This window comes from Pteronotus mesoamericanus, unplaced genomic scaffold, assembly GCF_021234165.1.
Source record: "Pteronotus mesoamericanus isolate MK-2021 breed Mesoamerican mustached bat unplaced genomic scaffold, CSHL_Meso_final contig_311, whole genome shotgun sequence".
Lineage (NCBI taxonomy): Eukaryota > Metazoa > Chordata > Mammalia > Chiroptera > Mormoopidae > Pteronotus > Pteronotus mesoamericanus.
The window spans coordinates 1,451,003-1,477,754 of record NW_026555132.1 but is presented as its reverse complement, the minus strand read 5'-3'; the positions used below and the strand labels follow the sequence as shown (position 1 = coordinate 1,477,754).

At 36.3% G+C, this 26,752-nt stretch overlaps 1 protein-coding gene across 1 annotated transcript in view; it reads right to left on the bottom strand.

Annotated features, from left to right (window-relative positions):
• Window positions 1–26,752, bottom strand: part of ZC3H6 (zinc finger CCCH-type containing 6) — a 58,676-nt gene that overhangs the window by 14,900 nt on the left and 17,024 nt on the right. Inside the window, exons 2-5 of the mRNA XM_054575563.1 lie at window positions 18,980–19,160; window positions 12,045–12,167; window positions 6,100–6,376; window positions 1,729–1,862 (exon numbers count right to left, since the gene is read on the bottom strand). Coding sequence (XP_054431538.1) covers window positions 1,729–1,862; window positions 6,100–6,376; window positions 12,045–12,167; window positions 18,980–19,160 — 715 coding nt within the window. The remainder of the gene's footprint in view (window positions 1–1,728; window positions 1,863–6,099; window positions 6,377–12,044; window positions 12,168–18,979; window positions 19,161–26,752) is intronic.

Genomic DNA, 26,752 nt, shown 5'->3' with positions numbered 1-26,752 from the left:
ATAAGAGCATGTAAGATTTTTAAAAAATATATAAGGAAGGGTAAATGGAAGCATCTACCAGGAAATAACATGCTTCTACAGAAAATTTATTAGCTACTATAAAGAGTAAAAAAATTTTAAGAATCCTATGACCAATTAAGGTCTTTAAAATCCATTAAAAGTTGGCTTGTTCTGTGACTACCCTTGAGTTTTCAAGAAAACTAGTGTAGATATGCTGGCATCCCTGAATTTATATGGCCTCTGGGGCTCTTATACTCCTTGAAAAGGCTAGGATGGAAGTGGATCTACGCTGACCACTCAGCGTGTCCACTTGACCATGGAAGGGCCTCATCAGGAACACTGTCCCACTTGTTTCCAAGATCACAGGACAAAATCTGTCATGACAATCCATAAACTGACAGTCGATGACATATTTTAATCTTGATAAATATAAGAAAAAATAGTCTAAACCTGATGAATGCAGAAGAATTTATTCTCACTTTCTAGTACAGGATAAAGAATTTTTTACTTGCAGCCCAGATATGTAAACATCTAAAATGTTAGTGTTTGATGGGACCCTTAGAGTTAATTTAATACTTTATGTACTCTCATTTTACTGATTAAGCAAACTGAAACTCAAAGACAGATAGCAACTTGCCTAAAGCCATGCTTTCCTGGAAGTTCCCCAACTCCCCCCACCCAGGTATAGGGTGTAGGTATGCATGTAAAAGAAAGCTTACTTAGAAAGTAGTCATACCAATTTGGTCTAGAGAAAGCCACACATTCTGGAGGTCTACTGGTGTAGGCAGATGCACAGACAGTTTAGAATCACCCAGAAATCCTAGGCTTGCTCAAAGCTATTCCATGGAATATAGGCTTCCTTATGCCTAACCTGCCCAGAGCCTTTAATATGTTCACACTGACTTTAGAATCCCTAAGAGAAGTGTGGCATATGCAGGGTTTCACAAATTTATCTGGGTCTGAACTTCATTTATAAGCCACACCTATTAACATCTCCCTAAGTAATATATTAAGGAGTACAACGGAAGAAATCTTTACCCATTATCTTTAAACCCAGAGATCAGAAAACCAAGCATTTACAAGTACAATATATTGCTATCCCTCTTCTCTCAATCAAGGTTGTAGCTATATAACCCACCATTGCTCTGTAAATTCAGTCACACCTCACTGGAACTATGGCAGAATACAGAAAACAGAAAGTTGCTACACAGCTGAAATGTACATGTGCAAGTTCAACATATACTTATTTGTTATCTATCATATGTATGGTTAATCAATTCATTTTTCCAAATATTTCTATCTCCTTTTATTCTCTTCCAATGCCTTCAACTCTAGTAAGTTAATTTACCATCATCTCCCTTCTTGGCCCTGCTACATATTGAGCTATTACCATTTTATTGCCATTTGTATCTGGGGAAGATGACTCTTAGGAAAGGAAAGCCCAACAGAGAACGTACATTTTTGCTTTCAAACATACCACTTTTACTTTGAGGTGCTTTCAAATGTAACAATTTTGTGTGGAAATCACCTAAATTTACATCTCTTTATTAGAATTGTGACTAATTAAGAAATAGTTATTTTTTGGAATTTATTTATACTTATTTGATCTGAACTGGGAATTTGTCATTTACTAGGAAAGTAGCATTAAAATCACAATGCTTTCTTTGCTACCACATAGGTTAAAAGATGGAGAAGCTACTCTCCTCATTATGTATAAACTCTCAGTACCTCTTGAAAGTCATCCATTCCTGAAAACATATTAGGCCCTTTACTGGCTCTTCCCCCACGGTCTTTGCGTTTGATTTTCTTCGGCAAACCTCGTCCGCGACCAACATTAAAAGTTTTAACTCTCTGTTCAATACCTAAAAAAGTTAAAATGTACTTCAAATACTATAGAAAAACATCATACCTGTCAATATATTAGTTTGTAGGAAATAGCTTATTTTTAAGTCTATAATGTACAGTGCACTTTTCCCCTCTAGATTCAATGAGAAAATTTAATTCAATCTTTACATTTTACTTCCTAGGTATTGCTTCTTATTCTTTTGCTACTTAAGGGATGTTAACAGTATAAGGAAGACAAGGAACAAGGATGTACATGGCTGGAGAAGTTTCATTCTTTTCAATTTTCCTTAGAATAAAAAGTAACAAGACTTTCTGTTCTTTAGAGAATTAAGTATAATCTTCCTCTCTATAGAAGACATTGTAGGTATTAGTGGTTAAGTTACAGCGAATTGAGTTTCTATTGATAACTTTGGGTAGATAACATATATCTCCAGGTAAAATTTATACTTGTCTTTTACTTTTTAAAAGTTGTTATTCAAAAGTACCTAAAAAGATACCCAAATAGCAATAATTATATATTAGGATAGGAAGTTAAAATACAAAATGATTCTTATTTTACCAAAGTTATAATGAACTAATAATAATTTTCTAATCTTAAACCTACAAAACAGCCAATAAATATATGAAAAAATGTTTAATCTCATTAAAAGAAATTAAAATTTAAAAAATAACATACCAATTTTCACCTCAAAGAATAGCATGGGTAGGGAACTGGAGAGTTTGGCATTTTTACACACTATCGAGGTGTTATAAACTGGTATCTCACCTTTTTGGATATCAACTTAGTATGGGAATTGAAAATCTTCAAATGTGTGGCTATGTCTTTTGAATCAATTCTACATTTCAAAATTTATTAAGAAAAATGTTTGCCAAGATGTTTTCTGAGACATGTATAAATATGCAAGGTTAACCACAGAATTTTAAAAAATTGGGTTCAACATAAATCTCAAATAATAACCATATTTTGCCATGTAAAATGTGCACTTTTCCCCCAAATTTTTGAGGGAAAAACAAGGATGTGCATTATACATGGGTAGTACTAATTCTAATCTATATAAATGTTTTTAATTCTTTTATTTATGCTTATGCATTAAAAGTGTGACTCTAGAAAGCAATAATGATATCTGTATGCAAAATAATACACTGGAATATGATAATCGGGATTGGTGAACTTATGATGAACTTGCAATGAAAGCAGTTTCAGCCAATGACTCAAAGAAATGAAACAAAGAGCAACATGTTGTTATCCACAGAATAAGATATACGATGCTGCTTGTTATTACTTGATAAGTTAGGTGATGCCGACTTTATTACCATAGAATGAACAGCGCAACATTTCTCTTCATACACTTTAGGTGGGAGAAATTATTGGAAAATGTTGGAACAGTTTTCGTACACTGCAAGCTTTAAGCTGAAAGTTACTAAGTATGCTAAAAAGCATAGCAGCAGAGCTGCTGAGAGACAGTCTGGACTCCTCCCACTGGGAGTGTCATCAGGTTGGGGAGGCAGCAGGAAGGAAAGCTCCTTCAGGTGCCCAGACAGAAGGCAATGCAAGGGAAAACCTCTAGAGCACCCGGAGGTGGAGCAGGAGGTGAAGACCTGGATTCTGGAGCAGTTTCAAACTGGGATCTCTGTTTCAACCAAGATGATACAAGAAGGTCAAAGGACTGCACGAGAGAAAAACGCTGATGATTTCTCAGGGGCTTTAGCTATATGAAGAGAGGAGGTTTGAGCGTGAGGACATGAACAAAGCTTGCCCCAAAACTTCCAGCAGCCGGTAAGAATCAAGTTTTGGAATTTCATTTTTATGTTATCAATCGTCAGAAGACTTAGAGCTTTGAGCTGTCGCACATCACCAATATGGATGAGGTCCCACTCACATTTGATGTGCCATCCAGCAGAACTGTGGGCGTCAAAGGAGCAAAGACCGTGGCTGTTAAAATGAGTGGTCATTAGAAAACACATTCCACTGTTGTTCTAGCCTGTTGTGCAGATGGGACAAAGCTGCCCTCTATGATCATCTTTAAAAGAAAAACATTTCCAAAAGAAAAGATTCCAAGTGGAGTTACTGTCCACATGCATGAAAAAGGACGGATGAATGAAGAAGGCATGAAAATTTGGTTTAACAAAGTCTGGTCACGAAGGCCTGGAGGATTACTTAAAAAATCAGCTTTGCTTCTTTTTGATCACTTCAAAGCCCACGTTACACAACATGCAAAAAGCAACCGCAGCAGACTTGAAGGCCCAACTTGCTGTGATACCTGGTGGGCTAGCCAGCCAACTGCAACATCTCGATGTGTCAGTAAACAAGCCCTTTAAGGCCCCAGTGAAGGAGGAGTGGATGTGGTGGATGCAGGCAGCTGGTAATGATTTATCATCTACAGGTAGGATCAGGAAAACATTCATCACCTGGGCTTGTGACTGGATCTTAAGATCATAGGACTGTGTCAAGAAGGAAGTGGTGGTGAAACCATTTTAAAAATGCGGCATCAGCAATTCTATGGATGGAACTGAAGATGATGAAAATTACCGGGATGAGAAAAGTGACTCTTCAGAAGACTTTGTATAAGTTGAAGACGACGATACTGCTGATACTGACAGTGATAAAGAGTTCTTGGCCTTCTATGATGAGTAAATATCATAAATTTGTTACTGGTACATAAAATTTCTTGTACCTTGTATCTGTTCTTGTGTTTTGTAATTATTTGTTACATAGAATTTCTTGTACCATATGTTCAAAAATAAAAGCTAACATTCCTTTATAGTACAAAAAACAAGTATCTAAATAGAAGTAAATTAAAAAATTGAATTAAAAAATTAAAAGATTTTCTTCCTGCAAGTATTTTCTTCCTGCAAGTTTGGGCTAAAAACATGGGTGTGCATTATACATGGCAAAATGTAGTACTATCAAACAAATCTTATAAACTGGTAGACAAATTATGATATATCTACTTAACTGAACAGAATGCAGGCATTAAAAGTACTTGTTAACATACGAATGACTGAGGTACAGGTCAAAGTTAAAGAGGAAAAACAAATTACCACAGTATGAATAATTTTTTGTTTAAAATAACTGTCAGAAAAATTCTGAAAGAATGTTATGTCAAAAATGTTAAAGTATCTCTGGATGTAGAGATTCAAATTATTTTTATCTTTGATCTTTGTCGGGTTATCTTTTCTACACATAGAAAAAGGTTTTTGCATGTTTTTGACTATAAACCTTGCAAAAGGTTTTGACTATATATTCCTTTCATAACCCGGGGGAAATGAATGTCAAAAAAAAAACAGAAAGAGCATGACAGAAAAATTCCCGTGGGAAGAGATGAAGAGGCTTCCACATTCCCACTATTCCCATGTGGAATCATCTTCACACCACTGTTTGAATCCAGCAACAGATTTTTAATTACAGTAGCAGGTGCACAGACAAATTCCTTTTTCTTTAGTTCAGTAAAGCCTAGCTTCCTATTTTTCAAAGGATTTTGCTAGGAAATAAAAAGCCACAGAAATAAACAAATTTACTTAAAACTGACTCTTTTTCTCAATGATAATTAAAGGATGGGTACACACAGGATTTGGGTGCCTACTATTTAACTTCAGCCTCATCTTGCTCCAGTTTTCTTGACCCAGACACACTGACCGGACATTTCTCAAGCTTGATACAACCCTTATGTGACCTACAGTTTCTATGACAACTTGCCCTGATCTCTCCAGGGATCATGTGTTCTCAATATAGCAGATAAATAGGTGATGACTATAGAAATTTATTCAGATTATGCTCTTATTTCCAATCTCAAAGGATGTCTATAGTTCTAAGTACACCTGCATAGAAAGGTGACTACCATATTTTAAAGCCTAACAAAAGAATAGCTTCCCAGAACTCTGTCCTTACAGGTCTAAAATATATAGAGTAATACATAAAGCAACAGAGAAAACGGGAAAAGGTAGGTTCTTTTTTATCAGTATATTGTATCATACAGAAGGGAAGGGAAAAACCTAACAGGAAAATTGTTTTACACTTTTATATACTTTTAAAATATTAGAATATATTTTTAATTCAAATATTAAGAAATCATACAGATTGAAATATTTGTAGATTTTTGTCCTGAGGGTCCACAAAATAAATAAAAACAAATCAGGAACTACAAGAATAAACTGATCCTGAGAAGGGGCTAAGGAAGGTAAGTTTTCATTCCACAGCTACCTGTTTTAATAAGGTTCTCATATTCAAAAACAGATTGACATTTTCAAACTTACCTTGCTGAATTCCTTTCATTCTTTGTTTTTTCCCTGGTTCTTTAGAAAACGATGATCCCAAAGCAATGTTGGAGGGTTCTTTAGCTTGTCTGTACTGTTTCAGCTGACTGGCAAAATCTTCCTCCATGTCCTGACTGTAATTACCGAAGTTGTCATCACTGTAGTTACCGAAGTTGTCATCACTGTAGGTACTGTACTCACCATATTCTTTACTTTTAAATTTCTTGTTATGTTGACTCTTCCTTGATGTCATGTAGCTTCCTGATATATATCCATGCTAAGTGAAAATGGACAATCACTAATAGAATTTTTCAGTTACATATAGGAATTGATTAACACAGGACATCTTTTCTCCCCCAGAAAACTGGGAGAAAGGAGATAGTTATTAGTTCTGCCTCTTGGGTAGTACTGATCTAGGACACTATTTAAAACTAAGTTCAAAAAGTAAATGCTACTCTAACATTATCAAATTTCATAATGTTGAAAGATCTTTGCTGGTATGTTTTATTCGCTTTTTGCTTTCTATGTCCCATGTCTCAACATTTGTACACACAGGATACTTAAAAATCCACACCATCATACATGAATTCCTTCCCCCAAAATAGAAAAGGTCTTTCTGAAAATAAGGTAAAGTTAGTAAAATTGCTTGGGGGAGGGGTAGAAAGTATATATAGTCTCCTAACAGTATATAATTCCCAAATTACACATTTAAGCATATTACATTTAATTAAAAAAACTATATGTTTGGAAAATTTCATAAAAAGAAAACATTTATATCTGAGGTCTAATATTAAAAGTAGATATTTCACTAGAAATAAAAGACACATAGTAAATATATTGTTCATTAAAAACTTTATTACAATATATTTTAACTTTATTGCTTCTTTACTAAAGCATACGAAAACAAGAAACATACTTCAGTCCTAGAAGTCTATTTAATGACAGTATTCAAGCCTATCTCTACTCACTGAAACATTTTTTTAGCTCTATCATACCTTCTGTCAATTTTTTATAAGACAAAAGTTGCATATAATTACGACTTGAGAATCCAGAAAAACCCAGACCATGATTCATCTTCAGCTTAGTAAATTTTAAATGTGATACAAAAATACTGCCCTGGCAGAATACCAACATGAGACTAAGTGTTTTTAACAAAATGCAGAGAAACATTAAGTTCTTTTCAGTAAAGAAAATATGTAACTAATCAAGTCAAGAAAATCAATTAGCTCATCAATTTAAAATTTTGAAGAAACTGTATTAGATTTTTCACTTGTTTTAAGCAGTATTTTTCAAGTTTATAAACTATTCTCAGTCTAGCACTTCAGAAATTCAGAAGAGGAATCAAAAGGCATATAGACAAAAGGCAGTGCAAATGACATTTCTTAAAAAGGGCAATAAAACAAAAAATAATTGCTTAAATTAAGTTAAAAATTAATTAGTTGAATGGTGCCTCCATTTTCTTTTATAAAAATGTAATTACATTGATGCTTCAGTGATATATTTCAATGCTTTATGACTAAAAATTACTGTTAATGGATGAGTATGAATTTTTCTCTAGAGATGAGATGTTTGTCACAAATTCCTTTTTCTTAGTATTAATTCAATTTTGTGATCTTTCATAGCCTTTACAAAAATAATCTTCATATTCCTAGTTTTTAAAATAGAATTATCTCCAGCTTTCAGTTTAGATCCTTCCTAGTTTTCCCCACTACAAATGTTCCTAAAAGCCCTTGAATGATGCAAACGACCCATTGCAGGGCTCCCTGCACAGTGGAAGACTCTAATGTAGCTTCCTGAGGGTCAGAGAGCCACCCACACTGGCTACAGAACAGCCCCATTAGTGATCTAGCAGAATGTCTTTTTATGCTGCACATGTTCATCATCTGAGTGAACAAAACACACTCACCAACAAGGATCTAGCAAGTGTTTTTTAAAGCCCTCCTGAAAAAAGATAAAAGAAATGAAAAAGACAGTAAGTTCTACTACAGGATATAGCTTCTCCAACCACTGTACTGACTGATTATTAGGTCATCTACACCCCTAGAATATCCTGTTTCTACTAACCAGGATTCAGCCCCATGCACTCTCTATGAATATGAAATGAAGTACCAGGAGGCCCTGGACAAAGATGAGGAAATAGGAAGATATGTTGAGACCTCTAATATTAATACTATATTCTATTTCTGGCTTGTAATTTTGTAGAAGTTGTATAGTAGATACCTTTTTTCTTTTTTAAGAAAATGGGGTTTTTAGGCTGTACTTAGGGTACTTTCTAATCTTAGTGAGTCAACTCTAAAACACACGTGGAGGAAATGGTACAGAACTTTCTCTTCTCCTAAAGGCAGACTAGGTAATTAATTTAGAGCGGTCCTCCTCCTAAAAAACATAGAAAAGTTAGACAAAATTTTTTTTTTCAGGTCCACTGTAGCTATCAGAGAGCTAGTAATTGGTGAAGGATTGATTACTGGGCTATTTATTATCTATGGAGCAGATGAAAGTCCCTAAGTGACAAGCATGTCCAGTTGTTTTTGCTCTGAGAGCATCAGCCCATCATGAAAAATCAGTTGTAAGGTCCAACAGCATTTCTGATCTATGGGAACAAAAAGGGAGTCCAGAGTCTGGAAAAAATAAAAGCCTCAGCAACCCCCACCTGTCAATTTTCGGAGAATCTCAAAATGTGACTCAGAGGCTGCAGTCCAACCTTTAAGTCATTAGGTGACCCAGAAAACTCTCAAGTTCTGACAATGAAATAAAGTTTGTATGGGGTAGTAGGAATCTAGAAAGGGCAAGTAAAAATCCTCTCTGGAAGACATGATCATCATCCTAGGCCTCAAGTTATTTCTATAAAATGTTTAGCACACAATACAAAAACAAACAAAAACCCAGACATATAAGACAAGACCCCCATAAAAGAACCACAAAAGCAACAGGTAAAAGAAATACAGGGCCCAGATGTTGGAATTTATGTGACATAAATTTTTAAATATCTGTGCTTGCTATAGTCAACTAAAAGACATGAGTAATTCAGAAGATAAATTGAAACTATAAAAATTACTTTAAAGATCTGAAGAGGAATCAAATAAATCTCTAGATGTGAAAAATACAAATTACAAATAAAGAACATAACAGATGGGTTTAAAGGCAAATATAAGAAGAGGCAAAGAGAAGAGAGAAATGAAGAATAAAGCAAAGCATGTGCAGTAAAATGTTAATCACAGCGAATCTAGATGAAAGACTCACAGGGGTGCCATTCTGGCAACTTTTCTCTGAGTTCTTATGACAAAATAAAAAATTACTAAAAATGAAAGTGAAATAAATGACTTCCCAATAAATAAAAGCGGAGAGAATTTGACAGCAAACCCACACCACAAAAAAATGCTTTAAACTCAGAATAGCACTAGAAATGAACTGTGGGTACATATAAATGATCATACTTTTTCTTAATTTTTTAAACTGAGTTCTTGAAACAAAAACAGTTGCATTGCATCCTAGGGATATATATTAGTCAATATAATCATAATAACTATACTGTTAAAGAAAATATGAGTTACTTAAAACAAATGCCCTATTGTTTATACATATTAACTGTTCTTCACAGTGGTCTCCAAAGAAGGCTATGTACTTGCTACATTACTTCTGCCACTATCTTAAATATTCTGTATCTCCTCTTCGGGAATTACTTCTAGTGACAGCTTATGAATCAAGAGCTTATAAATCTCATTACTTGATATTTTCTGAAATAGCAATGCCCATCCTGAGCATTTTTCATTCATTGGAAGAGTTCCCAAATGACTTTTGACTATTTCTAAATAAATAAATCCAAATGCAAATAGTGAAATTTAGGTATACCATATCAGTGTTTGCTGAAATAGCATTAATTTAAAAATGTTGTCATTAGCAGTGAAAGTAATTCTAATGAATATTCACATGTTCTGAGAAATGGCAGTACCATTCACTTCAAAATTGTAGGACACGGTGAGTGTATATGGATACATATATGAATATATATTCTTATATGCACCTAACTACATAAAATTATTAACTAGAGTATAATTCTTTTCAATGTTAAAAAAAGACATTTTATAAAACCTATTTATTCAATGGTCACTGAGCAACCTCAACTATAAAGATGGCAGTAGAGAAACAGAAGGCAACAGAAAGAACTTGAACAGACATAATAATGTGGTTTCTAGGCTCACAAGAGATTGGAAAACCAAATCACATGAAAGAACATAGCACTTGCATACAAGCATATGGATAGACTGGCAGAAGCTGGACCTCAGAAAGTCTGCGGGTTTTCAGATAGAAACACAGTGACCTGAACATTCTCCAGTGTTCCTGAGAATGTTCTAGCACAAATAATTTTTATATTGAAGACTTTGTTCATATAGTGCAACATACTTAAGAAAGATATAAAGTATATCATGTTGTTTTAAAATGTTTTGTGTTTAAAATACTTCAAATAATTTTTGCATTTAAAGAGGGACATGTCACAAAATTTATATGTTGAGGTCTTAACCCTCAGTACCTCACAATGTAGTTAGAGATCAGGCCTTTAAAGTGGTGATTAAAATAAGGCTAATGGGGAGCCTTGATCCAATATGACTGGTGTCCTTATAAGAAGAAATGTGAACATGCAGAGAGACACTAGGGATGCATGCTGCACAGAGGGATGACCATGTGAAGACTCAGTAGCAAGAAGGTGGCCCATCTCTACAAGCCAAGGAGAAAGGCCTAAACATTTCCTTTCCTTATCCTCAAGGAAACCACTCTGCTGGCACCTTGATCTTGGACTTCCAGTCTCCGGATTGTGAGAAAATAAATTTCTATTGTTTAATCCACCTGGTCTGCAGTATTTTCTTATGGCAGACCAACACACTAATATATGATGTATTTTAAAGCATATAACTTATAAAATATTTTTTCACAATATCAGAAAGCAAGGAATAAAACTGAAAGTTTAATTTTTCCCATTTTAAAAAGCAGTACCTCAAAACCACAATGAATACCATTTCATATACATTAGTAAGGCTATTCTTTTTTAAAATCCCATAGAAAATAACATTTGACAAGGATATATAAAATCAGAAACCTTCATACACTGTTGGTGGGAATGTAAAATGATGCAGCCTTTGTGGGAAAAAGTATGGTGGTTCCTCAGAAAGTTAAACATAGAATTACCAATGATCCCGAAATTCCATGACTATCACCATACGCCCATGTTTGTAGCAGCATTACTCACAACAGCCAAAAGTTGGAAGCAAACCAAGTGTCCATCAACAGAGGAATGAATAAACAAAATGTGGTACCCCTGACTGTTGTGGCTCAGTGGGTTGGGCGTTGACCAGCAAGGTGAAAGTTCGCTGGTCTGATTCTGGTCAGGGCACATGCCTGGGCTGTGAGCCACGTCCCAGACTGGAGATGTGTGAGAGGCAAATGATCAATGTTTCTCTCGCACATCAATGTTTCTCTCCCTCTTTCTCTCCCTCCCTTCCCCTCTTTTTAAAAATAAATTCTATAAAAATCTTAAACAAAATGTGACATACGCATACAATGGCGTATTATTCAGCCCTAAAAAGGAAAACAATTCTGACACATGATACACTACAACATGGTTAAAACTTGAAAAAATTATAAGCATAATAAACCAGATACAAAAGGACAAATACTGTACAATTCTACCTATATGAGGACCCAGAGTGTGCAAATTCAGAGAGACAAAGTATAGCAGTAGTTACATGGGGCCAGGGGAGGAGAAATGAGGTTTTATTGCCTGTGGGAACACATTTTCTCTTTGGGATGATGAAAAAGTTCTGGAAAGGGATAATGATGATGGTTACACAACACTGTGAACCTATTTAATGCCACTAAATTGTATATTTAAGAATGGTTAAAATGGTAAATTTTATGTTATGTATACTTTATTACAATGAAAAAGGTAATACCTGAGAAAATGTGATGTCATAGTCCCTGTAGAAACCAGTTCTTTTTTTGTGGGAACTTTCTGTATGTTCGACATCTGAATCAAGGCTGTGGTCTGAACTGTCATCACTAGATGGAGAATTATGCTAGAAGAAGAAGAAAACAAATGTTATCTTTGCAAAGAGAAGAATACTGATTTTTTTAATTTTTTATTATATTACAGAATAGCCATGGGAATGTAAAGTACAGTATAGAAAATGGAGTATCTAAAGAACATATGCATGATCCAGGGACATGAACGGTGTGGGGTTGGCCGACAGTAGGGGGTGGGGAGGCAAAGGGCGAAAAATTGGGACAACTGTAATAGCATAATCAATAATACATAATTAAAAAAATTTAAAAAATAAAATAAAATGAGAACATTTCTAAATGTATCCAGTCTCCATGAGGTCTTTCATATACGAAACATTTCTGCAGCCTCCGTTGATGGTATTTCCCAACACCGGAACATTTTCCTCCTTTTCAAATTCTTTTTCTTTTTTAAGATTTTACTTATTTTAGAAAATGGAAGGGAAAGAAAAAGAGAGGGAGAGAAACATCAATGTGTGGCTGCATCTCGCGTCACCTCCCACTGGGGACCTGGCCCCCAACTCAGGCATGTGCCCTGACTGGGAATCGAACCAGCAACCCTTTGGTTCGCAGGCCAGCACTTAAGCCACTGAGCCACACCAGCGAGAGCTCAAATTCTATTTTTTAAATATCAGCTCTAATCCTTACTTCTGACTACCTTTCCTCATTGTCTTTTATGTTATTTGAACTGTACAATTTGCACATTGCCAAATGTCTAACTTTAGCTCTACAATACACTTTATTACATAGTTTTCATTTGATAATTGTACATGACTATGTTCAATGTTCAATGAAAATCGCTAATTTCACCAAATAAAATCAAAGCTCTCTGTAGAGTTATGTATTTTTCTTCTTTAATCAATGTATTTATCAACACTAGCCAATAAATTCTTACATATTACCTAGTTATTTCATGCTACTTAAAGAGTTTACAGTCAATTAAATTAACAAATCTTATAGGGAGAAAGTTTAATAAAACTAACCTTAGGGCAAAGGGGTCTGGGACCAGCTACAGTATCCTAGAAGGAAGAGGTATTGAGCTGAGCCTTCCTACTTGAGATTGTATAACCTCCTAACCTGGAGCAGAGGGCAGCAAGTAAGAGAGAGGCCTGGATTGCAAGCAAGAAATCAGCACACTGAACTGGTACAATGTCCTATTATGTTTGTAACAAAAGTTACAAATTTTCTGAGGGCAAAATAGACGTTAGAATGTACCTTCCTTATTAGGCTGTGTTATTTGCTTTCTGTGCAAGAATTGCTTTCTCATGCAAGATCAAATGCAGCATATACTTGGAACCAACTGGTAGAATTTATGGGTTCAGTAGAAAGGGATCCCTCTCATACACCCAAGTGGGGAATTTGTGCTTCTTGTCTCTGAAACTTCAGTTCATCTTTACACACAGGTTTGAGATGCCCCTTTATCATATACTAATTTTCCACAGGCATTCAGTCTATTTCTAAGTTTGTTTACTGCTCCATTGGCCTGTTTTCCACGCACCAGTATCACACTGCTTTAATAACTGAGGCTTCACTATGCCATAGCATGTTAGGGTCACCCCCCATATTATTCCTATTTGTGTGTTCCTATCTATTTCTGGATGGTAGTTTTAAAGGTAAGTCTATAAATTCTTTATTCCTCCTACCTTCAAGAGGTGGGGATTAATTCCTCTCCCCTTGAGTACAGACAAGACTTAGAAACTCATGTCTAGCAAACAGAATGTCAGAAGTGACGGCATATGCCTCTGAGATCAGGTTATAAAAATACAGTAGCTGTCATCATGGGGGCTCTGGTGCTCTCCTCACTGTCAGTTCACTTGCTTGGGAGGCAGCCAGCTAACCATGAGGACACTGAGGCAGTCTGCAGAGGGTCCACATGGTAAGGAGCCAAGAAAGTAAACTTGGAAGAGTATCCTGCTGCAGTTGAGCCTAGAGATTATTGCAGCCTCAGGAGGAATGCTGAGCCACAGCCACCAAGTTAATAAGCTTCACAGACATTCCTGACCCACAGAAACAGGGAGATAAATTTTTGTTGGTTTAAACTTCTGAACTGAGGTAATAGGTTGTTGCAACAGCATTTACTAACACAATTGTGATGTCCAGGAGGGCTGTGCTGCCATAAAAAGTACCTATTTTATAAGGTAGCAGCAGTTTGGGAACAAGGAAGTATATATAAACTGAAAGGACTTAAAGAAGCATTAATTAGTGAAAGCCTGAATTGTCCTGAATGATTGTTAGCAAAATTTTAGATTTTATGGCAACTTAAAAGGAAAGTGAGATATATCTTACCAAAAGTGGAAGAAGGGAGACCCTTGTTATCAAGTTTACTAAAATTGGAAGAAGGGAGATCCTTGTTATGTAGTGGCAGAAAATTTAGTAACAATGTTACAACATTCAGGAACATGAAAAGCAGAAAAATGTGTCTAATGAACTAGGTGATCAGGTTAGGATTTTGAAGCAAAGTGCTGAAAAGTACCGTATGAAGGAAAATAAAGGTTTCAAAAGTTCTTACCCTCAACATATCGAATTTTATTTTTGCTTTTCCTTTTTTTATTAGTTTGGCCAATGATTCATATAGGTTGTTGATTTCTTTTTAAGTACATGTTCTTCATTCTAATTTTTAAGTTCTGCTTGTAACTTTATTATATCCTTTTATTACTTTAGTCTTACTTTGCTGTTTTCTAGCTTTTAACACTATAATTCTATAATTTTTCTTCCGGTTAAGTGCTTAAGCTATACTCTAATAATCCTTATATGTCAAGATTTTATAATTACCATTTTCATGAAATTCTGCAGCTTTAATGTTTCCGCAGTGTTCTATATGAAATTTATAGCAAGTATTCAAATTAAAAACAGAAAAGCATTTTTGTTTCTTGACTTTGTTATAATGTCTAGTTTTATTGCATTGTGGTTTAATATTGCTCTTGGTGCTATTTCTACTCTACTGAATTACCTGGAGTTTTCTTTGTGGCCTACGATATATTTCATTTGCATGTATTAGACAGGAAAATGTATTCTCAGGATTTAGAGCTTACTATATATTTATAATATCTCTTTAATATCCTTACCACTTTTTCATTTACCTGGTTAATCTTTTTGGGTTAAGAGAGGTATACTGGTATGTCTTCTGTTAGTGTGTTCCTTCCTGCCTATTTCTTCTCACAGCTCCTATAGTTTTTGCTATATGAAAGTTGGTGTTTTGGAGATATGAAATATTAATATCTTCACTGTAAGTTGTAACAATTAACATTATTAAATGCCCCTCTTTGTTTCTCTCAATGCCTTTTGGACCTAAACTTGACTTTTTCACATATCAACATTGTGACTTCTACCTTCTCTTTCTTTCTATTTGCCTGCATGGCTTGACTCATTTTTAAAATCTTTCCTCTGTGCATAGCTCAGAGTTGGGTTTTGCATTGTTGGGGGATGTATCTTTTAGTATTTAGAAAGACTTGTGTTTAAGAGACTCATTGTGCAAGAACATGTAAGAGTCTGGAGGAAGATAAGGATTCGGGCTAACAGACCTCCACACATTCCTACATTTGGGTAGTCATGTCTCCCAGTGGGGGAGAGGAGAAGCTAGTACCACCTTTACCTGTCAATCATCCCCATCCTCACACTCATCCTACCAACTATATAAATTCTCAGACAAAGGACTCTCTCTTTTTTGGCCACCCAACTTCTAGCTACCTAGCCTCTGGCCACCCAGATGCTGACACCCAACCACTGGCCACCCTGCTTTTGTCACCTTTGCTTTTGCTTTCCCATTAGAACTTAGCACTAATAAACTTTGCTTATACCTCAGCAGACTTGCTGATCTGTAATTCTTTACGCATCAGTAAGAAGAACAGAGTTTCTGGGAATTTCTCCCATAACATTTACTTGGTGCTGTGACTCAGATTTCATCCTTTTGTCTCCAGCCATTTAGGGTACTGTGAGTAGTTTCTCACCTTTGGAGTAAAAGAGATGTTGCAGTGTGGGGATAGGGCATTCAAACGTGCTAGGCCTTTGGAGGTAGAAACAATGATATCTGGTAGGAGTGCTCAGTCCTGCCTGGGCTCCGAAGACAAATGAGGCATTTTCTCCCTCCAGCCCAAATCCTTGGGCTGTGTGACTGGGGGTCTCATGGAGCTGTCTGGGGTCAATCCCTAAGACACGCAGGGGCCTCATAGGGAACTCCCATCACCCGCCACATGATTGCTTAGCTTTTTCTGCTTCTAAACCTGGCCAGAAAAAAAAGACAGTTTAGATCACTGGCCTGTTGTAAGCTTGCAGCACCTCTCTTCCCCAGGTGGCTTTGCAGTATCTCCTCGCCCCCCACCCCCACCCAATGGCTTCTAGTATTTCTCCCCAGGTTGCTTCTCAAAGCATCTTTCTTTTCTCTAGCACTTCAATTTACACCCAAATACCCCTTGCAGGACCTGCAAGAAGGGGCAATATTACATTTGCCAAGTGAAGGTCTTGCTCTCTCCCTCCCAAGAAATTACCACTCTCTGCGGGCACTAATTAAGCATGTCAAAGCCACTAGGGCACTTGCCCCAACAAAGACACCCATGAGAGGATAAGCTGGGACATGGGCTGAGACAGAGCACTATGTGTCCCAGCAGCAAGCAGAAGTCCATGCAACAAGAGGCATGCTGTAAAGCAATCACCCTCCCATTCTTGTGACACATTCCCCACTTAGGTTTAGTTCTCCTGAAGAGAAGACAAGTTTTAGCCATTACTGGAATGTGCTGGCTTTTCCAGGTTCTTTTCTCCTAAATTATGCTTTTTCTTCACTCAAATTTGATTCATTCATAAATTTCATTTCATTCATTTCATAATATACTCCCTAGGTCAAGTGTCTGGTAACCTAATCAGACTTAAGTTTTAAGAGACTTAATATACATGAATTACTTCCCTCTTACTGCCAGTTTCCATTAACGAGTCACAGTCCCTTCTTCACATACTGTTTGTTTACAAGTAGCACCAGTATTGAAATTAAGCAGTAACCCCTCCCCTTCTGCTTTCTCTCTTTCATTCCTAGGATCATAATTTGAAATATATCCTTTTATTCTCAGTTAATGCCTATAAGGCAATCAATAAGCTTATCCTACTTACTATGTACACCGTTTTTCCTGACATTTTGACAGCTGTCATGTTCTGATACACAGCATGCTGCCCCCTTTGTGTCCATTCAGTCTTAGTTTTACAGGTAAAGTATTTGTGTGTGTGTAGATCACTCTCACTTTCTCACCCAGTCATTTTGGTTTTCCAAACTTGTTCTCTAGTACATTCTATAGGAAGGTTCATGATAACAATATTTCCTGAATTCTATTACAGACAGTTTTTCTGAAGCCGTTCTATTTGAATGTTGGTATTTAGCTGGATATAAAATCTTTTGCTTACATTATCTTCTGGCATAAAAGGTTGATATCAAAATTTTTTATATAAACCTGTTTTTCTTTTTTTAATAAGGGACTTCATCTTTTTTCCTAGATGACCAACTGACATTTATCCCAAATTCTATTTATGCTGTTTGATTATAATCTGTATTTTCTTAATTTTTTTAAACATTTTGAAATATTAGGTTAAGTTTTTTACATGTTTTGTGGACATTCTTTTTCTGGAAGACTATTATTCTCTCCATTGTTTTCTTTTTATAATAATAACTTATATGTAATGTGATCATGGTCCTTTTCTTGTTGCTCAGGTCTAAAAGGAGGAATGGGCCAGAAAGCTTGCCTGGCTTCATTTCTCTAGGGTTATTTCTTCTGATGTTAGCATGAAGTATTAAAAAATATAGCTGTGTATCTTCTAAGATATGCTTCCCCCATTTCTTTCCTTGGCCCTGTGTGCTTGTCCTCTCAGTTTAGATTCTACTTCCAGTAATCACTTTCTCAGTGTGGGACTGTCCCACACTGGGTTAAATGACTACTGGAGTTCAACAGGCTCCAATCAGTCCAGCACCATTCAATTTTACGTGGTCCTCTTACACAAAAGCCCCTCTCAGCTTCTGCTTCTGTTCCCAGTTTGACCCACAGGCTTCCCATGTTCACTGGGGACTCCGCCATTTGAGTGGAACACCTGTTGGCAGTTTGTTTTCTGGAAGTTCCTTTACCTTCCCTCTGCTTCATTATGCAGTTGTTGTTTGTGGTTTAGTCTTACACATTTGTATTTTTGACATTTGTGGGGATAACTTGTTACTTCATTTTTTTTTTGTACATGAGTTGCCAATAAGTTTTTGATTTTGTTAACCTAATTGCTTTATTTTTATGGGAGAAATTTCGGGAGTTTCAAAAACTACCCCACTACTCCCCTGACTTCATTGTCAGAAGAGGTTTCCCATCTCTACCCCAATTCACATCTATTCAGAGCTCTATTGCTTTTTTGATAGCATTTGTTTTTCATTGGTTTATTGCCTCTCTCCTCCCCTGCTTCATTGTAATCTCTAACAGAACAGAGACTGCTTCACTTATTACCATAACTCCAAGCATACAGCACAGAGACTTCCACAGCAAGCACATGATACATGTGAATATATCAATAAATGGATGGACAATGCCAGTGTTGTTAATCGGTTATCTGTAGAGAATGAAACTTTCCTTCCTTAAGCTTCAGCATCTCACAAACTCCCATCAATTAAAAAGGTTTATTTTAATTTACATTAAAAGCTACCTTGATTATTTTTTAAATCTTTAAAATATTCATGTTAAAAAATGTATTAATCACATAAATAAAGATATAATTCATGTTTTATTAGAAAATAGGCAATGATTTATACTTTCTAATCTTCGGTATTTTATATTTCATAAAAACTTACCAAAAGAATAAAAAGTAGATTCTAACTAACCTTATGTTTCTCACGTTTTCTCCTTTTGGATTTTTTCTTCTCTCTTTCTTTCTTGTGTTTTTTCCTTGATTTTCTGTAGGCTTTCTCATTTTTCTGCTTCTCATCCTCTTTTGCTTCCTGTTCTTGTGTTTCTTCAAATCCTGCATCATCTATTTCACCATCTTCTAATTCACCATCTTCTCTGTAGAAGACAATGAAAATTTTAATTTTCAAATGTCAAATCTAAAACAAATTCTACAGACACATTTCCAAAAGAAGTGTGTGCCAGGAATTTAAAGTATATTAACTTAGATCAGGGTCAGCAAACTTTTTCTGTAAATGGTCAGGTACTAAGTAAATATTTTAAATTTGCAAGGTCGCATATAGTTTCTTTTGCAAATTCCTCCTTTTTCAAAATAACCCTTCAAAAAAATGTACGAACAAGTCTCAGCAGCCAACGTTTGCCAACCTCTTAGATTAAGATTACTGATTGTGACAAAATAAATGCATAAAAGCAGTATCATCCCAAAGTATTACAATAGTTACCATCCACTAAAATATTTTTTTAAATCATGAAATTAAAACACTTTAGGAAGAAAACACTCTAACTACAAGAAGAGATTTTTAACTTAGGGACCTGTCAACAGCTACAAATCATTTTAAAATAAAAGCAATCTATATTAATTCTCACCATCAGAGTAAACCTCAGAAAGCAAATTTCAGTAAGTAGATAAGTAACAAAAGCAGAATAGTAAATTCAACTTGAATCTGTAAAAAAATTATTCATAATAAAACCATAAATCTAATTCTACTTTCCAAATACCAGTGTCTTTGCTATTATGGAGGCTGAATCCCAGAAAAAAAAAATTTATGTTGACTATGACATGTTCATAGTTATAGAAGCAAAAATGTTCATTAACAGTATTTTTAAATGCAAATTCATCAACTGATCTACATGGGAAGATACATACATAAAATAATTTTAATATTTAATCCTGCTTCCATAGTTTGAAAAAATGCAAACTACTACAAATAGATGGTAGTGCAGACAGACAGATGTCTTTGTGTGACTTGAAGCAAATGAGAAGCCCTCAAAACTAGTGTGTACATTTTAAAGATACTTTAAAATTGCTAGAAATGTGTGATTTCTAAAATGCGAAACTGATCATGTCATTTTCCTGCTAAAAATCTTCAATGATGATGTAATGAATCACATTCTCTTCAAAACAATTCACTGGGGATGGAGGAGGTGGTCTCAACAAAATTGGCCACGAGCTGGAATTGCTGGACAGTGGGACATGTATATGAGGGTTCATTCTACTACACTCACTTTACGGGTAAACTTTTCCATGATAGAAAGGCACTATCAATGACCTGAGGGGGATGTCAAAACTCGATATTGCCAGAACGTCCTTGATCACAGAGTCCCTGCTTACCCGGCTACAGTACTTTCTATTTCTTCATTTTCCAAGCCTCAGACACTGCCTTAGAGACTCTAATTGCCCAGCTACTCTTAATACTCAACCCCCCTCACTCCTTCACTTGGCTAATTCCAATTCAATCTTAAGGACCCAGTTTAGATGTCACTACCTCCAAGATGCTTCACTGACTACCTAGGTTTACGTGAGGTGCTCCATCCTAATTACTCCCCTAATAATTCTCATTTCTTTATAACTGCAGTCCAGACATTAGTGTTTGAATGAGTTGTTCATTGGTTGGTGGAAGCAGGGTATATGAGTGTCCTTCATAGTTGTATCTCTAACTCCTAGCACCATGCACTGCCTGTTTACTGAATGACCAAATGTGTAACATCCATAACCCTTGCTATTATAGAACAGGCCCATGCTATCACCCAAAATTGACAGTGAAATCAATGGTATTTTCTTCCAGTTTCTATTATAGAATCAAAGAGGTATATATCCATTCAGGTGAACTTGAAAATTTCTTGTGAGGAAGGCTTAACATTCTGGATGTTTTAATAAAAATGTTCTGAACTTTTATAATATTATGAAACCTTATGACCCAAGAAAAATGAGTACATATATTCACCAAAAGACAAATATGAGGATATTCTTAGCAGTTTTAGGCATAATGGTGAAAAAATTATAAACAACCTAAATCTTCACGAACAGGAGAATGGATACATAAATTGTGGCTTACTTATATAACAGAATACTATAAAGCAAAAAAAAAATTACTGCTATACATAGTATGACTGAATCTCATGATATAATCATGAGAAGCCAGACATGAGACTCATTTGATGCCATTCACATGCGCCACAAATCCATGTTTACATAAGTCAGAATAGTGATGACCTCTTGAAAGATTGTACCTGACAAACACCAAGTACTAAAGAGCCTTCTGGGAGTTGAGATACTCTGGATATTATCTGTGTGGTGATTATTATATACTCATATATGTATATGTGTGAAACTTCATCAAATTGTACATTTAAGAATTGTGTGCTTTACTATCTATATTTCACTGTAGAATTTAAAATACAAACACAAAAAGCCCAATGTGTGGGCAGTTATCTTCCCCAACTTGAGCTCCTTGAAGCATTTTTATCTTTTCTTTTTTTAATCCTCACCTGAAGACACTTTTCATTGTTTTTGTTTTTTGTTTTGTTAAGAGAGAAGAAGGGTGAAAGAGAAATATTGATCAACTGCCACCTGTACATGCCTAGACTGGGGCTTGAACCCACATGCTGGGTATGTGTCATGATCAGCAATCGAACCCACAACCTTTGGGTTACAGGACAACATTCCAACCAACTAGGCCACACTGGCCAGGACAGAATTCTATGTCTTAAAAACACTAATTTATATTCAGCATTTTGACTAGAGTTACTTAAAGTACTCAAGTTGAAATGCTGCATAGAATTTAAGTCCTCCTACTTTAGACAAATTCTGTCACTATGAAAACACTGAAAGTTTTGCCCTGACTGGTGTGGCTCAGTGGGCTGGGCATCATTCTACAAACCAAAAGGTTGACAATTTGATTCCCAGTCAGGGCACATGCCTAGGCCCAGCCCCTAGCTGGGAGTGTGCAAGAGGCAACCGACTGATGTTTCTCTTTCTCCCTCCCTTCCCCTCACTATATAAATAAATAAATAAATAAATAAATAAATAAATAAATAAATAAATAAAAATCTTTTTTAAAAAACACTGAAAGTTTTTAATTTTTTTAATCCTCACCTGAGGACATTTTTTCATTGCTTTGGGGGCGGGGAGGGGAGAGAGAGAAACATTGATGTGACAGAGCAGCATGGATGGATTGTTTGCCTCCCATAGGCGCCCAACCAAGGATCCAACTGCAAACTTTAGGTTTATGGGATGACTCTCCAACCAACTGAGCAACATCAGCCAGGGTGAAAGTTGTTTTTTTTTTTCTCCCTTATTTATCATTTCAGCATTCATACTATAACGTATCTAAACTTGTGGTTTTATGTTTGGTTGCAAAACATAGGAGAACAAGGAAATAAAAAACAATCATGCACACTGCTTTAACTACTTCCAAATGCTTTTTAAAAAATTAGCTTTTGGGCCCTGGCTGATGTGGTACAGTGGAGTGAATGCTGACCTGAGAACCAAAGGGTTGCCGGTTTCATTCCCAGTCAGGACACATGTCTGGGTTGCAGGCCAGGTCCCTGGTAGGGGGTCCGTGAGAGACAACCACACAGTGATGTTTCTCTCCCTCTCTTTCTCCCTCCTTTGCCCTCTAAAAACATAAATTAAAAACAATCTTTTAAAAAAATCAGCTTTGGGGACATATAGAAACATGTGTGGTATAATGGAAAGAGGATACTTAATGGAAGGGAAGCTAGATTCTAATTCTAGCTCTGTCACTAGAATAAAATAAAGCTTCCTTAACTGACCCCTACTGATATATTAGTCACTAACGTAGCTCTTGGAAAAAATAAAAATATAAGACGTAACATAACTAACCAAGAGCACTTACATTCTCTAGAGTCAACACTAGATGAAAGCTATTTTGTTTACTAAACCCAAGGTAATTTTTTAAATTTACTAAATCAGAAAGAGAAGTTCCTAGTCAGTTATATATGAATCACTTTTTATTAATGTAAAAATAATGACTATCCTTTTAGCATCATATTCATGTTTAGAGACAAGTAAATAACTGTCCAAATAAACAAAAGTATTTCTTAAAGAATTTATGTTAGGCAAATTCACAGACAGAAAGTAGACTAGGGGCTGCCAGATAGATTAGAGGGAGGAATGGGGAGTGACTGGCATTGTCAATGGAGTTTCTTTCTTGAGTGATAAAAATGTTCTAAATTAGACAGTAGTAACTGTTGTGCAACTCTGTGAATATCAAGGAATTGCATACTTTACATGGGTGAATTTTGTTTCCATAGAGCTGTCATTTTAAAAAATAATAATGTCAAAAAAGGTTTTATCTATTTAAATATGTAGGCTGTAGACAACTTGGAGAAAATTGTAACATACTGTGGTATAAACTAAAGACTGAAATTGGTCACTACCTTCACTGTCCCTGATCCATTCCTATTTTGAGGTCATTATTCACTAAATCCTCATAAACTGAATATGTCTCGATAGAGGAATCTTTTTTACATTCCGATTTTGTTGGCTAGTAAAATAAACTAACTTGAACCATTCAGTGTTACTTCTACAGGCAGTTTCTGCTTCTCTTTCATGCTGCCTAAAGGCTCCCATTACAAACTACAGATCAGAAGCTGAGTCTTTGGATGAAATACAAAAGCCTTGATGAAAGGCGATACCAGTACTTCTGATGACAGACACTACAAGCTTCTTGGGATAAGCAATGGTCAAAAGGACGACACTTTTCAGAATGTACCAAGTGACTGTGTGAAGATATCCAGGATTCCTTCAGAGTCCAGGACAGACATTACAGTAAACTGTTTATCTGAAGCGCAATAAAACACAAATTCCCTAGGAACTGGAAGCTACCGCCTCTAACACTTTTGTCTTCAGGCCTTATCCTGATTCACCCTGTCCTCTCTCCTTTCCCATGGATAATAATGGGGAGCTGCTCTGCACCAGACCCCCGAAACCTTCATGTGTCCACATCAGCCACACAGGCAGGCCCAACTGTAGGTGACCTGAGCCTTGGCAGAGCACCCTGTGATCCTCCAGAGTAGAGATTTTCAACCTTTTCCATTTCATAGCACACATAAATTACTAAAATTCTGCACCACACCAAAAAGTATATTTTTTGCCCAATGGACACACACAGAAAAGGTATAATTTTGATTCATTCACACCAGACAACAATTATTGTACTGGCTGCTGTCATTTTTTTAAAATTGGACAATCTAGGGAAAAGAGGTCAGTGACCCAACTAAATAGTTAAGTATTACATATTTTAAAAATTCTTGCGGCACACCAGTACGCCATGGCACACGGGTGGAAAATTGTTGAGTGTTGAAAGATAGGCAGTACTGGAGGTGCTGGTACAAGACTTTCTCACACACCTCCCTGCTTTAAGAGAGGCTGCTGTGAAGCAAGTTCTCATCTACCTTGCCCACTCCTTATGCTACACCTCAGGCTAAAAAAGGCTTAGCAATATAAACTCTTCCTGATGTCACCTATGACCATCTGGCCTCCTGGGTTTCAATGTTCTCTTGCTGGATGACGGACATGAGGAGATGACCCTATAGTGATCTTGAATTTGCTGTCAGCAGACCCCAACCTTTTTGGCATTAGGGACCAGTTCCATGGATGACAATTTTTCCATGGACAGATGGGGGGCGGGACAGGAGTGCAGAACTCAGGCAGTAATGAAAGAGCAGCTTTGCTCGCTAGCACCTGCTCACCTCCTGCTGTGCAGCTGGTTCTAACAGGCCACATACTGGTATGAGTCCACAGCCCTGGCATTCAGGACCTCTGGTCTATGCAATTAACTGCCTGAATGTGTCAGCAGGCTTGAAAGAAAACGCTTGAGTCTGAATTGTGCCTGCACCTGCCCGGATCTTTCTCCTCAACCCATATAGCTTAGATTTGACTCTTGATTAATCGTTCACCCAACTCTCTGACACCTTCCAAACAAAGTACTTCTCGCAAGGCTAGTACTGGCTGGCTGTCATACTGGGGCCATGGAAGATCTACCTGACACAAATCTTTGTGTATCTCCAACTGGCCCTTGGACATTTACATCCTAGATGGCTTATCATATTTGTCCCAGAAAAAAGTTTCTATTTACAAACCACTAGTGGTAAAGTCTGGGTATCTTAAGCCTTCAAAGCACATTTGATCTTATCCTTTATCCAACACATTTTGACACCTGGAAGGTATCTGGTTGGCTGAAACTCAGATTATCCCTTTTTGACAATCTAGAGCCACAGTTATTTTCACTTGGTTTGTTTTACTTCTCAAGCCAATGTTAGAATTTGTCAAAGCCGCAACCCAAATAAAAATGCCTTCAGTAATGGGACTTAGTACAGGTAATTCCTTTTTGTTTTTACAACTGTATGTGGCTCTTCTAGTCTTCATTTCTGGAATCAACATGCTTACTCCTATTTATCCAATCAAAACCTAACTTGCATAAACAAGTAACACCTATGTGTAACATGTAATAATTAGACAATTACAGATATTTTCCTTCCATGTACTTCAGGAAGCCATGCTTCTCATGCTTCAGTGTCTGAAGGGAGAGTGATCTCCCTGGAGAAAAAACTGTTACTCCCTCTAAGCTAGAATCATCAGGGCTCTATTTTCAACTATAGGAGTCATATACCTGGAAAACTTATCAAAACTTGTTACTAACATTGACTGTAAAGATAAATAATGCTGTAAAGTCCTAGGTTTCTTGCTGGCAAGCCAAGAAAAACATGAAACACTGCTAACACTTCCTGCTGCTCATGGAGTAATGAATGCCACAGGGAAAGTTGAGCAGTCTATACTCAAACTAAAAGAAACAAGAACTTTGGCCATCAAAAGTGGACTCTGAAGATCTGATACACTGGTTAAAGTGAGGGCTCTTTGGTTATCACTCTACAATATCTTCCAGCTTCTCCTTATAATAGTTGTGGCTGCTCTTGTCCTCCAATACCTGGTCTCTAGAGTCAGATATGCTACTGCACAGCTGCCATTTAATCAGATGGCACAAAATTTTATTTTGCAACAGAGGAAAAACAAAGGGACTCTGATATTCAGCTGAGCCAAATACCAAGCAAAGTCTTTGATCAGAACTCCCACAGGGATCATAACCAACACAGCAGTGAACATGTAACTGCTGCCTGGAGCTGGTAGGACTAAGGGGGGACAGTTAAAATAAAACTCTGCCAGTTCCCAGCACGTGCACACAAAAGTGCTAACTGTAGGTCCCTGAGCCTAACAGGCAACTCTCATATAACTCCTCAGGCATCTCTATAAAGCAATGCCTGTGCTTTTGTGATGAGGAAAAAAAAAAAAACAGAGGAAGTTCTAGTTCTTAAATGAACCAATCAGAAATTAACACCTAGAATTCCTCCCAATATATAACACATTCCTCATTTTCCTCTTAACCTATCCACTTTCAGCATGGAGAGACACACTGAACTCATTTCTTACCCAGCAAGCAGAGGAACTTTAAAAAAAAAAAAGGCTCTGGTGGACTTTTATCATTCCTTGAAAGCTAATTATAGATCCTTTTATTGAACGAACTATAAAATATGTAAACAAATCAGTTAAAATTCTAAAGATTTAGATGATGCTAAGATTAAGATTAGTTTTCAGAGGGACATGCCAGAAACCTCGAACTAACTTTTAGATGTAAGCTGCCAATTTGGCTCTGAGCTTCAAAAAATAA